General features: G+C 44.3%; 3 protein-coding genes across 5 annotated transcripts in view; 1 reads left to right on the top strand and 2 right to left on the bottom strand.

The window, feature by feature from the left end:
* GUCY2C (guanylate cyclase 2C) overlaps positions 1-1,307 on the bottom strand; it is a 106,409-nt gene extending 105,102 nt beyond the window's left edge. The window contains exon 1 of one of the 3 annotated variants that reach the window (XM_079936430.1): positions 1,293-1,307. Coding sequence is in view for 1 of the 3 variants with exons in the window: in XM_079936426.1 (XP_079792552.1) it covers positions 1,129-1,230 (102 nt within the window). In the remaining 2 variants the exon portion in view is untranslated. The other 2 variants (XM_079936426.1, XM_079936429.1) reach the window with 2 other exon arrangements.
* Positions 1,308-1,838: 531 nt separating this feature from the next.
* H4C16 (H4 histone 16) lies at positions 1,839-2,731 on the bottom strand. Its single transcript, XM_079937698.1, has one exon. It carries the CDS (start codon positions 2,177-2,179, stop codon positions 1,868-1,870), a length of 312 nt encoding a protein of 103 aa, XP_079793824.1. The 5' UTR covers positions 2,180-2,731; the 3' UTR covers positions 1,839-1,867.
* A 1,811-nt stretch (positions 2,732-4,542) lies between these two features.
* Positions 4,543-5,216, top strand: H2AJ (H2A.J histone). The gene has a single exon (XM_079937097.1). The coding sequence runs from the start codon at positions 4,651-4,653 to the stop codon at positions 5,038-5,040; it is 390 nt and encodes a 129-aa protein (XP_079793223.1). The 5' UTR covers positions 4,543-4,650; the 3' UTR covers positions 5,041-5,216.
* Positions 5,217-15,443: the final 10,227 nt, after the last annotated feature.

Below are 15,443 nucleotides of genomic sequence, written 5' to 3'. Positions count from 1 at the left end.
TTTCACTTGAATTAAAGAAAGTTGAACTTATGGGATTGTCTCACTGCCCCAGAAATTTAATTAATACCAGCACCATGGATACACTTGAGTATGGAGTAGAAGAAACCACTTAGAAGTGAAATGTCAGCAAATAGGGACGGGAGCCTCCCTGGCAGAGTCAGTAGCACGTAAAGGTTAACGTCAAAGGGTGCAGCATCCAACAGGGCTGGGTTCAAATCCTGGCTCAGTTCTGCCCCAAACCCCGTATCAGTTTCCTCATCTATAAAATGGTAATTAATAATACATAATTCGTAAATTTGCTGGGGAATCAAATGCAATCATGGAATACAATTTGTCCCAAAGTGTCTGATATTCAATAAATGATATGATGCCAGCCTCTGCTGAGGGAATACAAGAAATGTTTCCCTGGCTAGAGTACATATGAGATATATTGATATATCGCTTAAAGTGAGATACACATACATTGCTGTCAAGGTTGGGAAATTACCCCAAAGCCAATCCAGGCAACCACCTCTAGGAAGCTAAGTGATTTCACGATGTCTAGACAAGCCGGAGCTGGGGGAGATCAGTTAAGGTGCATGGGATCACACCGCATTTGGGGGCCTTAAGCCCCTTCCCCATTTCCCTCATATAAACAGGTTAGTTAGGAGTGACAGAGCCAGGAGTCGAGCGAGGCCCTTTAATGACTTCGGTTCCCGCCTCTCCCCGCTGGCGGCCCCTGCCTGCGGCACGCAGGTGGGGCCCCGTCTCCAGCTCCGCCGGCGACCCAGGAAAGCGCCCGCAAACGGACCGTTCCTTGCTCTCCCGGGAGGGATTACTGCGTAGGACTCCACGACTAAACAGCTCTCTCGCCACACCCTTTTCACTGAACCCCTTAGAACCCAACCCGCCTCCTCTCTCCTCTCCTCAGCCCCGCCCGCGATTCGGAAAACGACTTTTACTAGGAAGTGAGGGTTTATCTCCCGGCTGCTACCGGGCCACACGACCCTCTCCCCCGAGCAACAGCAGCGCATGGATGCTGGGCAGGACGCTGCCCTGCGCCCCGGCCACGTTGCCGGCTAACTCCTGGATTCCCACCGCTAGGAGTTCAAGCACCGCCGCCGGGTACTCCGGAGTCGCGACGCTCACCTGCTCGGCGCGTCTATCTTTGTGCAGCTGACCCACGGCTAGCGCAGGGGCCGAGGGCTCAGGCCCAGGCCTGGACTTCGCCCACACGCAGCCACCCTGCATTCAGCGCCTGAGCTGGGTTACCCCTTACTCACAAAGTCAGTGAAAAAATAAAATATTCACACCCAGCAGACTCCGGCGCGCCACACTACGCCTGCACCTCGAGCTTTCCTATTGGACGCCGCGACATCCGCGGTCTCAGAGACGGAGCGGGTCGACCAGCGAGAACCCGGGTAGCACCAGCGAGAACCGCCCCCTCTGACGCCTCCTATCCAATCGGAGGAGGATAGCCGGCTCACCCTATTTGCATACAAGCCATTCTATATATGCTCAGGGCCCGAAGCCTCCCCCGCTAAGAAGCGTGTACCACTTCTAAGACGTGGGTTTGGAAAGGTAGCGATGCCTACTTTTCCCAAAAGGAATCCAACGTCGGCAGTCCGGCTCTGAAACAGAGAGCAAAATCACTACTGCCCTGCGCCGTATTTCCCAGGCTACGTTCTAAGCGCGGACGCTAGGTTCCCGGCTCGAGCTCTGCGGCTCACACCTCCCCAAGCCTCAAGCCTAACCCCAATTAACGCTTCATTTGAAGCACCTATCTGCAAATTCACACGGCAGTTTAAGCACTACCAACTCTTTTCTTGACGTTTTGAGGGCCCTAAAAAGGGCCTTTTGGGATCTGGAGATAAGCCGCAGGCACACCTCAGCCGCCGAAGCCGTAAAGGGTGCGGCCCTGGCGTTTCAGCGCATACACCACATCCATGGCCGTGACCGTCTTGCGCTTGGCGTGCTCCGTGTAAGTCACCGCATCACGGATCACGTTCTCCAGGAACACTTTGAGCACTCCCCGGGTCTCCTCATAGATGAGGCCAGAGATGCGCTTCACACCACCACGGCGAGCCAGACGGCGAATGGCGGGCTTCGTAATACCCTGGATGTTGTCCCGTAAGACCTTCCGGTGGCGCTTAGCGCCTCCCTTACCTAGCCCTTTGCCACCTTTACCTCGGCCAGACATCTTTCACAACAACACGTCTAAAACCAAACAGCAAGCTGCTAGTAGTTCTGTGAGCTGTGAACCTTGCCTTATAATGCCTTCTAGCGGACCTGTTTGAAAACCTCAAGAAAGTGGGCGGAGCTATAGGCTCCAGGAGATTTCTTTCTTTCTTTTTTTTTTTTTTTTTTTAAAATTCCCTCCCTATAGGGCTTCCCTGGTGGCGCAGTGGTTGAGAGTCCGCCTGCCGATTCAGGGAACACCGGTTCGTGCCCCGGTACGGGAAGATCCCACATGCCGCGGAGCGGCTGGGCCCGTGAGTCATAGGCCGCTGAGCCTGCGCGTCCGGAGCCTGTGCTCCGCAACGGGAGAGGCCACAACAGTGAGAGGCCCGCGTACAGGAAAAAAAAAAAATTCCCTGCCTATAAAATTTCTTGTTTGCTTATTTGGGAAAGATTTTCTTATTTTTGCCATGAAATTGAGGAAAGACTCGATAAAATTTATTTTGCCTTTTCTCTCTCTCTCTCTCTGTAGGGCGCGGGAATTCTAATTTTATAGTTTTCAAACGGAATGCTTACTCTTATAATACCATTCTCAGACTAATGTGAAAATCAATAGGAACCAGGAATGCTTTACTACATGTTAAATTTAAAAGCAGTTGCTTTACACCTGTGGATCTTTTTAAGTCACTAGTTGGGGTAGAGAAAATCTTTTAATGGTTCTTTTTTCTCTTTGGGGGCCCCGTGGAGAAAGAACTAAAATCCTTTCAAAAAGTCTAACCTTACCCATTCCCCCCAATACCCCCAGACTTTTCCCTTGAAGATTCTTCTGCACAACTGGCAGACTTTACTGCCTCCACCGCCTCCAGCCGAAGCGCGTTTTTTGCGTTTCAATCAAATAACTATTTCTGTGATTATTTAGTTAAAATACTGTAATCTTATTTCATTAAAACCCGAGGTTCTCACTTAAAAATTCAAAGTTCCTGTAAAATAGTGGATGCCATGATCGTGGCTTTAAATAGTGATTTATACTGCAGATCCCCAATTAGGAGGCTCTCCATTCTTTTCTTAAGAGAATCCCTGAGCAAAACCAAAACTTTTGAGTAGTGTCGCCCCTCTAGGAGATAGGACTGTCTTCCCAAAAGGGTTTACTGCGATAAAAGGCAGCAGTATTTAGAGGATGATTCATAACTCTTTCCCAGGTACTTAACACCTTGAGGAACAAATATTTTAGTAAACTGTGCTCCCTGTCCCTAGTCCTGACGAATAAGCCTTTCCAGCAGGAAAGCTTTATGGTAAATATTTATATATACCTAAATGCTTATTATTTACCTATCCTTACCCATCTCCATAGCACAAAAAAGTTACTGTGATTGTTGTTAAAGAAGAATTAAAAGAGCTCTCAGAACACTCTCTGGATGGCTAAAAAAAAAGTCCTAAATAGTCAAATTGTACCACATGATTTTAATCCTTGACTCAAAGAAGAAAAGTCTTGAAGAATCAGGATTCTTGTAATGGTAAAATAGGTTGGCTTTTAAATATTTACTAAGAAATCAAGGTTAGAACATTTTCAAGTTAGAGATCTCTCTTGTTTACAAGAATAAAAAGTGTCCATAATAATAATAAGTCAAAAATTGGGGGCATACCCTGCGACCTCAAGTGCTAGAGGCATTTCTTGCTTCAGGCCTTGTACTTTAGAGTAGCTCTCCTTCCGGATTTTTCTTTTTCTTACCATGGTTTCTTAATTTTTTAAAACTTTTTTTTAAATTAATTAATTAATTTTTGGCTGCATTGGGTCTTTGTTGCTGCGTGCAGGCTTTTTTATCTGGTTGCGGTGAGCAGGGGCCACTTTTTGTTGCCGTGAGCAGGCTTCTCATTGCAGTGGCTTCTTTTATTGTGGAGCATGGGCTCTAAGAGCATGGGCTTCAGTAGTTGTGGCATGCGGGTTCAGTAGTTATGGCTTGTAGGCTCCGTAGTTGTGGCACACGGCCTTAGTTGTTTTGTGGCATGTGGGATCTTCCCCGACCAGAGCAAGAAACTGTGTCTCCTGCATTGGCAAGCGGATTCTCAACCACTACACCACTACCGCCACTAGGGAAACCCGGTTACTTAATTCTTAAGACGTTATTTTCCTGGGAGTGAGCGAGGACGTTGAAACCTCAGGATCCTGTAAGTTCAACTGAACCCCTAAAGGCGGAGCAGTCGGGCCCAGGGTATTCATATGGAAGGTTATGTAAATGAGGGTTAGCAGTTTTTCTTTTGATTGGAGCAAGCTGGAGAAGGCGGTCCTTCTGCCAGCGCTCTAATTGGGAGAAGAGCCTGCCTGTCATTGGTCACCGGAGCCGAGGTTGTTGCCGCGCCCAATGGGAAGGCGCTGCCTAGTGTCAGCAAAGTGTTGGTGGAGGCAGTTCAGATGTGGTACGTTGCCCTCCCATTCTAGGAACTGGACCGCTGGGTTTTATTTCCCCTAGCTGGAGTTTTAGGCGAGAGACAAACATGTCTGGTCGCGGAAAGCAGGGCGGCAAAGTGCGGGCAAAGGCCAAGTCCCGGTCCTCTCGCGCGGGCCTGCAGTTCCCGGTGGGCCGAGTGCACCGACTGCTGCGCAAAGGTAACTACGCAGAGCGAGTGGGAGCCGGGGCGCCGGTGTACCTGGCAGCGGTGTTGGAGTACCTGACGGCGGAGATCCTGGAGTTGGCTGGCAACGCCGCGCGGGACAACAAGAAGACCAGGATAATCCCTCGCCACCTGCAACTCGCCATCCGCAATGACGAGGAGCTAAACAAGCTGCTGGGGAAAGTGACCATCGCCCAGGGCGGCGTCCTACCCAACATCCAGGCCGTGCTGCTGCCCAAGAAGACGGAGAGTCAGAAGGCGAAGAGCAAGTGACCCTGACGCCGCCACAGGAGAGCTGGCTTCCTCAGCAAAGGCTCTTTCCATAGCCACCCCGCAGTGTTTTTGAATACGGTTGATGTTATGGAGGGCCGGCGCGATCTAGTGGGGAGGTGGGCGGCGAGGGGCCCATTAGGGTCGGGGGCCAATAAAGTCGGTGAAAGTTGTCTGGTCGAGAGAACTGTGTAATCGCGGGGGCCTGCCGGGTGACCCAGGGGGCAACCGGGAGGCCTTTGGAGGAGGTACTGGTGGGTCGGCCTGAGCCACTTTCTGGGCTGCTTTGGTCCGCAGGTCACCCTCAAGGCGGGCAAGGGAGACCAGAAGGGACCCACTGGCCTGGAGGTGGGCAGAGTTGGGAACTCTTCCTCCTCGCCTGAAGGCGGAGGAGAGACAGAATAGGTGCGAATGCAGCTGGGGGAATTATTTTTACTTTCCCTTCCCAGGGCCTTTGCTCCCCTGCCCTGTTTGGGCAGTTCAGGAACCTGTTCTAGGAAGCAGACGGTGGCTTCGAGCTGGTCTTGGGCAGGAAGTTGTCTCTCCGCCCATACTTTTCAAAAGGTAAAATAACTTGCCGTCTTGGAAGTGTGGCTCTGATGACACGGTGTCAACAGATTTTTCTTGGCCTGACAGCTGTTGTGTTTTCGGTATCAGATATTTTTATGAACACGCTTATGTTCACATTTCTTTAAAGTGAAGAATACGGAAGCATGAGTGTGTAATGTGTAATACGGAAGCATGAGTCACGAGGTTGGAAGTTTGTTCCCCTGACACTCATGTTGCAGAACAGTGCAGCACCTTTAGTCATGAGTTACATATGCTTATGAGCTTTAAAAATGATTTTCTCAAGTTTCTAGCTTCATAATGGTCTTATCTCCACCATATTAGATTCCTGTGGAAATGTAATTGGTTTGATTTTGCTTTATAACAACAAATCACCCTCTTGATGTCCCTTATGTTCTACCACTGGCCTGAAATAGTGACCTCATTCCAACAATGCCTATTGGGGTTGTGTTGCTTAATGGTACAGTGATGCTTTAATAAATATGTGAGATGTGAGAAAAGGCAAGGACAAATGATTTCAGATCAAGAATTTGAAAGTTACACACTAGCAATCCAATCTGTCCTTAACTGACCCTTCCATTTCACCCTTTTCTACAAGCTTTGTCCTGGCCCTCATGCTCCACAAAATAAGATCCCCGTTTAGATTTCACGTCTTTGGATTCATCTTTCCTGTGAGTCAGAGTTGAAGTCTTCTTGAAAAGAAAAAAAAAAAAGAGTATGTCTTCATCCTTGGTAGTATTGTAGTTGGCCCGTTTTCTCACATGGACTGTCTTTATTTCTTCCCCAATATTTATTGAGCATGTCTATATGCCATGCACAGTACTAGATGATGGGTGATGGGGGTATAGCTGTAGATGAGACCAACTGGATTTTGACTCTTAAAGCTCACTTATTTGTTCAGTGTCCTGGAGATAGGACACTGAACAAATAAGTTACTATCAGAGAAAGAATTCCCCATCAGCTTCCACTCGTACTTGTGTCTCTCTGTTGCTTGTGGAATGAATGTCGGAATTACTTCTCCCATGTGATCAAGATTGAAGCATACCAAGGTCAGGCCACACATACCCCTGTTCGGAGGCCTAAAGTAATGACCTCATTCCAACAATGCCTATTGGGGTTGTGTTGATTAATGGCATAGTAATGCTTTAATAAATATGTGAAATGTGAGAAAATACCAAGGGTATGTACCCAGGGCAGTTTCCAAGGTGTCCAGCTGTTTACTCCATTACCACCTTCTACTCAGAAGGCTTCCTCATATGTAAAATAATAGTCATAATACCTGTTTTGATGACTGAGATTGTTCCTTTATTGCATGCCAGATATTAGATGCTCAGTAAATTGAAAGAAGTACCATTTTCTACAGGGATATAGGCTTACCTTTATAGGTTAGGGAATAGGTAACTGTAGTTAATATGATTTTGTTGTTTTTAATGCCCAATTATTAGGAATAGTTCTCATTGTTACCACTTTGTGGAGTGATGGGCAGTGGAGGGAAAAAAAGTGTATATCAGGTGCTGGTTTTGACACTTTTGTCTTAATTTCCTAAAAAATTTGAGGCACGTGAAAGATTATTACCGAATGGTAAAGAAATTAGGATAGGACATTTATAAGATAAACTTTTCTTTTCCCTCTAAAGATTCACAGGAGTCTAATCCTGTTACCTGAAGATTAAAAACAGGCCAGATACAAGGTACAGTGATGACCCCCATCCTCCTTCTACCTCGACCACCACTGTCCCAGAGATTCTTAGGCTCCCCTTAAATACTTCCCCTGCTGCAAGCTTCAATCAGTCCCTCACCATTTCTGTTTCTGAGGGGTTTTTAAACCTGAATAGTTTATTGGCAGTTCAAAATGCATACCCCTAAAAAAAATAAATGCACACCCCTTGCCTAATCAAGTTCAGCCTGTGGATCTTTGATGCACAAACAGTTCTTGCCAATGTATGATTGTTAACTTAAAAGGCCAATATTTTTTCAAGCACGAGACCTGATGGAAGAAGATTTAGGACAAAAACTGGTGGGACCTGAATTCTTGTCCTTAGTAGATTTCTAATCCATAGTTGCGTGTGCATACACACATGAGCTTTCTCGTGGAGATAAGCCGTTCAGCGTGGCAGGCTGTGACTTGGCCAGGATTTGTTCATTCTTTGTTTTTTCCTGCAGGGCCAGTCTTGCCTTTGTGTCCCTGAGAACTGGTCTGTTTAGTTTTGTCTGCCTGGAATCAAAAGGTTTAGTCTGGCCCCATAATTGGTGATAACTATATGCAAACTCTTCACAAATCTCCTTCTGATAGTTGAAAGGTCATATACTATAGTGTTTAAGAACTTTTACTCTCTGGAATGAGACCTGGGCTCAAATCCACTCACCTCCTTAGTAGGTGGGTGATTTTGGAAATGTTACTCAATCTCTTTAAATCTCAGTTTCATCTATTAATTGGGCATAATAATAGAGTTACATCAGTGGATCTGGGGGAAGAGTTAATGAGATAATGTAAATTAAGGCACTGAGCTTCCCATATAGAAATGTGCTCAATGAATAGTAACCATTAGTATGTGAAACTGGATTTAGAGCAAGTAGCAGTAGTCACGGGACCTATTGAAGTTAGTAAACATCTGGCATTCTAGCAATTCTGTGACTTCTCGTCTAACGCACCATAAAAACAAGCTTAATGGCTGTTTTACTAGCTATAAGACATCTACAATCCAGTCTATAACAGAAAAGAGAGTCGTAAATAGCGAAATGAACCTTGTGAACCTGAATTTGTATTTTTTCCCCCTTGAAGGACAACCTAGTTTGGAATTAGTAGCTTGTTAAATGCACCCACTCAGATTAAAAATGGAACCTGTTCGTTCAACAATTTATTGAGCATATGTTACATGTTACATCTATGATTGATAACTGGCTGTCAAGAAAAATGATTATCATATAATTAGAAAGATGATTATAATCTAGCAGGCTACACCTTAAGAAAGGGAGATGCTCAGGGTATTATAGTAACAGAGAAGAGGCACCTGTGTTTCTCGGCCTGGTGGGGAGAGTGGCACCTGAGATGGGTCTAGTGCAAAAGTGAGCCTGACACGACAGAGCGTTCTAGGCAGAGGGACAGCACGTGCAAAAGCATGGGGGTCAAAAGGCAATATACCTGCGTCCGGGGAATCCAGGGGAGAAAGTCTGGCCTGGAGATAAGAATCTGGGAGTCATGATTAACAATGGTCTTCATGGGTAAAATCATCCAGAGGGAATATAAATCTAGAGAATGTAGGGAAAGGTGTATAAGTGAATCTCTGACAGGGCGTGTGGGATCTGTGAGGTCTAATCTCCTGTCGAGGAAGAGCAGCCTTTCAGAAGATGACGGGACACAGACTGAAGGAGAGAGCGTCAAGGGATGGAGATTTTTCACAATTTGGGTCGCTGTGCTCCCAGACACTTCCTAATTTGTCTTTATTTTGACATGTAAGTAGAATATGTTCTTTAAAAGTTATTACGTTGTCCTACTCAGGGAACGCTGGCAAGCTGGCTTACTTTACCAGTGGCACTGGAATGGAGATGCATTTTCTCCTTGGCATTTTCACATTGCATATACAGAAATTAGAGGGAGATACATCGTGACAGCAAAAACATTTTTTAAAATTTTATTTTTTATTTTTTTTAATAATTGTTCTGGCTGCGCCGAGCGGCATGTGGGATCTTAGTTCTTCAACCAGGGATTGAACCTGTTGGCCCCTGCATTGGAAGTGTGGAGTCCTAACTCCTGGACTGCCAGGGGAGTCCAAAAACATTTTTTTACAAAAGCCGAGAAGAATATTGGCAAAGAACCATTTGAGAATGCATCTTTTGTTATCATCCCATATATTTGAATACAGGTTTTTACATATTTTAATTTTAATCAATGTTTTAAGTTTCAATTTTAAAGAAGTTATAGAAATGGTGGCAACTTTTTTTTCTTTTTGACTTATAGTAGATTTACAGTGTTGTGTTAGAGCAACTTATTAATTCATAAAGCCAATGTAGGTATTTTAGAATGACTAAAGCAGGAGAAATTTGACCCTGACAAACTTAGTTAATGTTTAAGTGTTTAGTTTCCCAAGAGAGGGAAATGGAGAGTAAGAGGAACAAAACAAAACAAAATGAAAAAAGAAAGGAAGCTGGCTGGCTTCAGGCAGATACGAAATTATCACCGTAAAGCTTTATTTTGTTTTCTCTACAGGGAGAGGAAAGAAAGTTTAGGTGTTGAAAAACACATTTTAACATATATATATATATATATATATACACAAAAAAAGGTTAACAGTGGGTTTGGATAGTAACTGGGGTCTTTGATAATTTTATCAAGCCATGCAATTAAAAAGCCAGCACAGCCTAACTCCAAATGATGGAAACAAAGGAGGGATAAGCCCTACACTAAACAAAATTATCTTTCTTTTAGGCAAACCAGACAAGCAAAGTGCTCGTAAGGGTTTACTTGCTTTCTGTTTTAAAGTACTTGTCAAATGAACTCTCTTGTTCCTGTCAAAAGCCCAGGGGTCCCAGATGTTCACACTATTACTGAGTTGAGAGTCCTGGTCCAAGTAATGAGCACTTTAGTTGAATCCATAGTTTTGTCTTTGCCCTTCAGCCAAAGACCACCAGGAACATACCTGTAGTTTAACAAGTTGGGTTTGTTGTTCTTTGTAGCAGGGAGCACACATACTGGGGAGATGTGAGGTGTCTAATATATTAGAAAGGATTTGTTATAGGGCTTGGGTCTGTGTATAGGATGTAGGTCTGGGGCTTCGCCCAGGATTCCATACTGTGGAGGGAACAGAGGTACGTCTTTGATTTGGTAGCTTAATACAGCTAATCAGGTACAAGGAAGGAAGTGAGGCTAAAGCTGTAATAGGTGAAGATGCTAATGCATATGGGCCAACACAGGGGCTGTTTGGTCATTTTTGGGGTTTGGACAACGCTTATGTTTTTGTGTTCATATATGATACAGAGATCTCGGTTTTGTTTTGATGTTTCACAGTAGAATGGCCTTGTGTGTTGTTGGTGTCATGTGAAATGGTTTATGTTCCACGTAATACCATGGTACAGCTATGTCAGGCCAACTCCTAGTAACGCCAGGGTCTAGCCAATAGTCCAGGCCAGTTTCAAGCTGTCATGGGCTGTGTTCCCCTCTCTCAATAACTAAAGAAAAAAGCGTGACCCTGAGAAGAGGACTTGCTGAGCAGCGGAGGTAGACAGAGACATCCAAGGCGAATGTCGGCAGTGTCCAAGCACCACGCAAAAGAGGGAACCACTGTCTGTGGGTATTTCAGTCCCACATTCATGTACTTTAAACATCCAAATCCTCCGACACCATCCCCTTGCTTTCACATTCATCAAGGAACGTTCTCTCTTGAATTTATCTTTTTGCGTGTCTTCACATAGGGTAAAAATGTCCTGGTATTTTTCACATGATAGTTCATGTATCAATATTTCTAATAATGAATTGTTTTAAATTTTATTTATATATGCTTTATATATATATAATTATACATAATTTTAATACATTTAAATGTATATATTAAGTAAATACCATGACCTCACTTTTCTCCCCTCTTCCAATATCCTGCTTCCCATTGTCGGGCCCAAACAGAATCCAGTCAGTTATTCTGATTTGAACTTATGCCAGGAAGAAAAGCATTCAAACCAATAAAAATCTAGGCATTTATTTATAAGCTTGCTAAGTCTTGGTTTTCTCATGCATAAAGATGGGATAATAGTATCTTTTCCTTATCATAAAGCATTTAGTGTCTAGTGTATGGTAAGAGCTCAATAAATTACTGCTGTTGTTGTGATTATTACCTTATATTTTCTACTTCGATTTTCTCTTTCCCTTTTGTGTTCCCCTGTCTCTCAGTGTTTATGGTATATATCCCCTACCTGCCTTCTACACTTCACACTTCACCTGCCTACTTAAGATCGCCATAGGTTATCTCACTGGGGTCTCAACCTCAGCTGTTCCAAACTGGACCAATTCCCATCATTCCACACCCGCCTCTCCCAGTCCACTACCTAGGTTTGAATTTCTGCTCCCCTAGTTGTGTAACTCTGGGAAAGTTATCTAATCATTCTTCACCTCAACAGACACATCTGTAAAATGTGTACTAGCTACCCCACAGGGTTGTAGTAAGGATTAAATAAATTAATACATGTAAAGCACTTCTGAAAATGCCTGGCACACAGTAATGTTCCATAAACGTTAGCTGCTGGAGTCATCTTCTTCCTGCTGTTCTTCATCATCACCCTCAATAAGGCAGCTTCACAGCCTTTATTCGCTGGACACTGCCAGGCAACCAAAGCCCTAAGCTGGAGACCCCACATTCTTGTTTCTCTTTCTGCCTCATCCCCTACATCAGATTGGTTATCCAGTCTTGTGCTTTCTTCCTCTGGAACAGACCTCTCGACTCCTCCCCTCGACCCACCCGTGGTGGTCTGGCACTCTTCATCTCTCCCCTACAGTGGGGAAAGATGCATCTTCCCACCTGGGGTCTGTCACCTTGCAGCCAATCTGTCCTCTCCATCACAGCCATAGGTCTCATTCTGAAAAGCAAATGTCATTCTAACAAACATGTATGTACCATGCGCCAAACACTATTCTGGGAGTTTTATAATATTAACACATTTGTTATCTGTATTCGGTGACTTCTCTGTCTTTTATATATTATTTATTCAACACATCCTCTGTTGAACATTTATTCAGGTGCTAAGTCAGCCAGGATCCTGTCTGGAAACAGATGGCATGCCCAAATGTGATTTCAGGACAGTTTAATGAAGGGACTGCTTACAGTGATGCAGGGAAAGCACATGGAAGGGCTGGTGACCGCTGGGCTCCACCACCCTCGGCTGATGGAGTGAAGGGGTGTGGTCACCAGACCTGGTAGGAGAAGGTAGTGTGGAGGAGCCCGCATGACAGGGAGAGTCAGGAAAAGCTAACCCAAGGCAACCATGCGGGGAGGGGCCAGGGGAGTAATTACCATGACCTCACTTTCCTCCCTTCCTCCTACACAGCGCTTATTACCCAGCCTAAATGGATGCCAGAAGGTAAGAAACCCCATTAAGGCAGTTTCTACAGTTCATCCTCCTTAGGGGCATAGAAGAGGGTGGAATCATGTAAACGGGGGATCCGGACCCTTAGTTATACAAATATAACATGAGCAGGCACCCACTGCTATGGGGAGGAATGTCACCGGACCTTTGCTAGCACGACAAAGTTTATCCCCCTGACAAAAACCCTTGATACACAGTGTTCTAGCAAGAGCAAACAGGACAGATGGAATCCCTGTGTTCCTGAAGCTTCCATAAAAGTAGACCTTAAAGGAAGTCTATAAAATTCATAGATTCCAGCCTATTCTTCTGCCGTGTTTTCATATATATGCCATTTGCCAGCCATACCAAAGTACTTCCTGTCTCTTCCGGCGGCAGGGGGTTAGGAGTGCAAGGAACTCACACCCACTTTTTGCTTCGGGAAAGAACTAGTTCATGCTTAAATCTCACTGCAAAGAAGGCTGGAAAACGTAAAAGAGCACACGGAATCCTTGAGTGAGTACCACTGTCTCTGTCAGAGTTTCTGAGTATTTTTTGCTTACTTCCTAGTTCTTAGCTTTGTTCTACTTAACAAACCCCTAACACAGATGGCCAGTCAATTGCAGTCCTCTTGAGATATTTTTAAGAACAAAATGACACACAGAAATTTTATCATCAGCTAATACGCATAAGCTAATGGCCTAACCACCCGCCTGAAGGAGCTTGAGAAACATTCCATAGATTTTTGTTAAAGGAATTTGTGCCAATAATTTTACAACTAGGTTGTGAAAGTGGAAGTAAAAAGACTGAATTTTCCTTATGCTCACGTGTGCCAGTTATAAATTTATTGCCTCAGGGCTCCAAATTCCAACTTTATACGGGCTCTGTGGTAGTGGTTGGAGTTCCTCTGGGCCTGCCTTCCTTACAGAAGCGTGATGCTAGGCTCTGTGGGGAGAGGGCACTGAGGGCCTTGGCAGGAGGGAAGTATGACTCCTGCTGGCTCAGGCTGCTGCCCGGTTGTGGTGGGTAAGCAGTGAGGGGGTGAGGATACCGGGTGGCTTCTACTCCAGCCTCGTGCCCAGAATGCACATTCCCTGCACGACCTCCAGCCCTGACTCGCCCTGGGGACCACCTTCCCATGGTCCTCCCTAGGGGGAAACCACACACGCTGGGCCTCCAGCCTTCACTGGTGCCCTGACTCCCTCACAGGCCCACCTGTCCAGAGTTTCTCTCTCCTGGGTCCCTCCCCACGTGGCTGTGGAGTGTGACCGGCCACCTGCCTGTTCGGCAGGTTTCACACTTCAGAGGCAGGGTTGAGTAGTTGTGGCAGAGACTCTGTAGTTCCCAAAGCCCCAAATATTTATGGAAAGCTTGCTGATCCCTGTTCTGGTCTATCAGTGGAAACAAACACACAAAAATAAAAAGTAATAAACACAAAGCATCTTTTAAAACAACTTCTGTTGCTCTATTTGGTTTTTCTCCATAAAAGTGGTACTTTCATGTTACTCTTTACTTCTTTACGTTAACCCTCAAGTTTTTAAAATGAACATGTATTTTTCTGGATAAACTCAGTACAAATATGGATTTAGAAATACCTCCTCCTGTGATTTGGGTTACTCTGTAATAAGAATCGTCTTAGGAGCAAATGTTGGATTTGTACTCTGCCTGTATTTTAGTTCCCTCCTCACACAAGAAAGCCAAGAGCCGTTATTAGAAGGTATGGGTTCGTCTTACAATAAGTCCCTAAATATGGCAACCTTTATCAACTCATTGAAAAAAGCCAGGCCTTCATGAAAATAATATGGCCTTTTCATTTGTGGGTGGTACATTTCATGAAACCAGGCAAGATTTCAGAGCTATACTAATGTTCTTTTTTCCCCTCTCCCTACCTGAACTTCGGCTGTCACCTTCCTTCGTTCTTTACCTCACTCCCCAGTTTACTGGGGTCAAGGTTGCTGGGTGCAATGATAATGAATAACGTAGTTAATTGTGTTCTTCTTTGGACTCTAATTTTTTCTTGAGATTCAATGGATATTAAACATTACTGCGTTCTAATTTTCCTCACAAAATATTGTTACAAAAAGTCCTGAAAACATTTTTTGCATTTCATAGCATTTTTAAAGTGTTAATTTTCCTACATATCAGTTATTTATCTCCTGCACGTGTGGTATAATTCTTACTAAATATGGATTCATTATGGTAAATGACAATAGAAAACATCTTATTTTTAGGCTTCAGATGGCTAAAAAGGGGAAATACTCTGAATAGGATAACAGATCAAGGAAAAACATGTATTTGGGGAGCCATGGTTTTTTCTTTGAAAACTTTTTTTCTCTAAGGAAAATGTTTTCTCTATTTGGTTGCAGCATCATTAAGGTAAGCAGTTGATACTTAGTATTTTTAAATGTTCAGAGAAAACATTTTCATTTTTTAAAAATAACTATAGAAAGGTAACATATAAATATTATAAAGGTCTGATGAGTATCACTGCGCCAGCACGTGGCACATGCAGACCTCAGATTATTTTTTTCCAAATTGTTTATTAGTGCAGGTTAAAAAAAAGAAATTCTTTAAAAAAATTAGCATTGGTAAATACTGTATTCAAAGTATGAGACAGAAGTAACATAGACATTGATGTTTATCTCCTGGAATTTCCATTAGAGCCATGATAGTAGAGACCTCATCTGATTTTCTTACTACTGCTTTCCTAGCACCTAGCTTGCAGCAGGCGCTCAATAACAATCTGTGGAATGAATAGTTTGTACTCCCTCACGCCTCCCCAAACCCTCAGGT

Source organism: Stenella coeruleoalba (assembly GCF_951394435.1).
Source record: "Stenella coeruleoalba genome assembly, chromosome: 11".
NCBI classification, from domain to species: Eukaryota; Metazoa; Chordata; class Mammalia; order Artiodactyla; family Delphinidae; genus Stenella; species Stenella coeruleoalba.
This window is presented reverse-complemented; position numbering and strand designations above follow the sequence as displayed.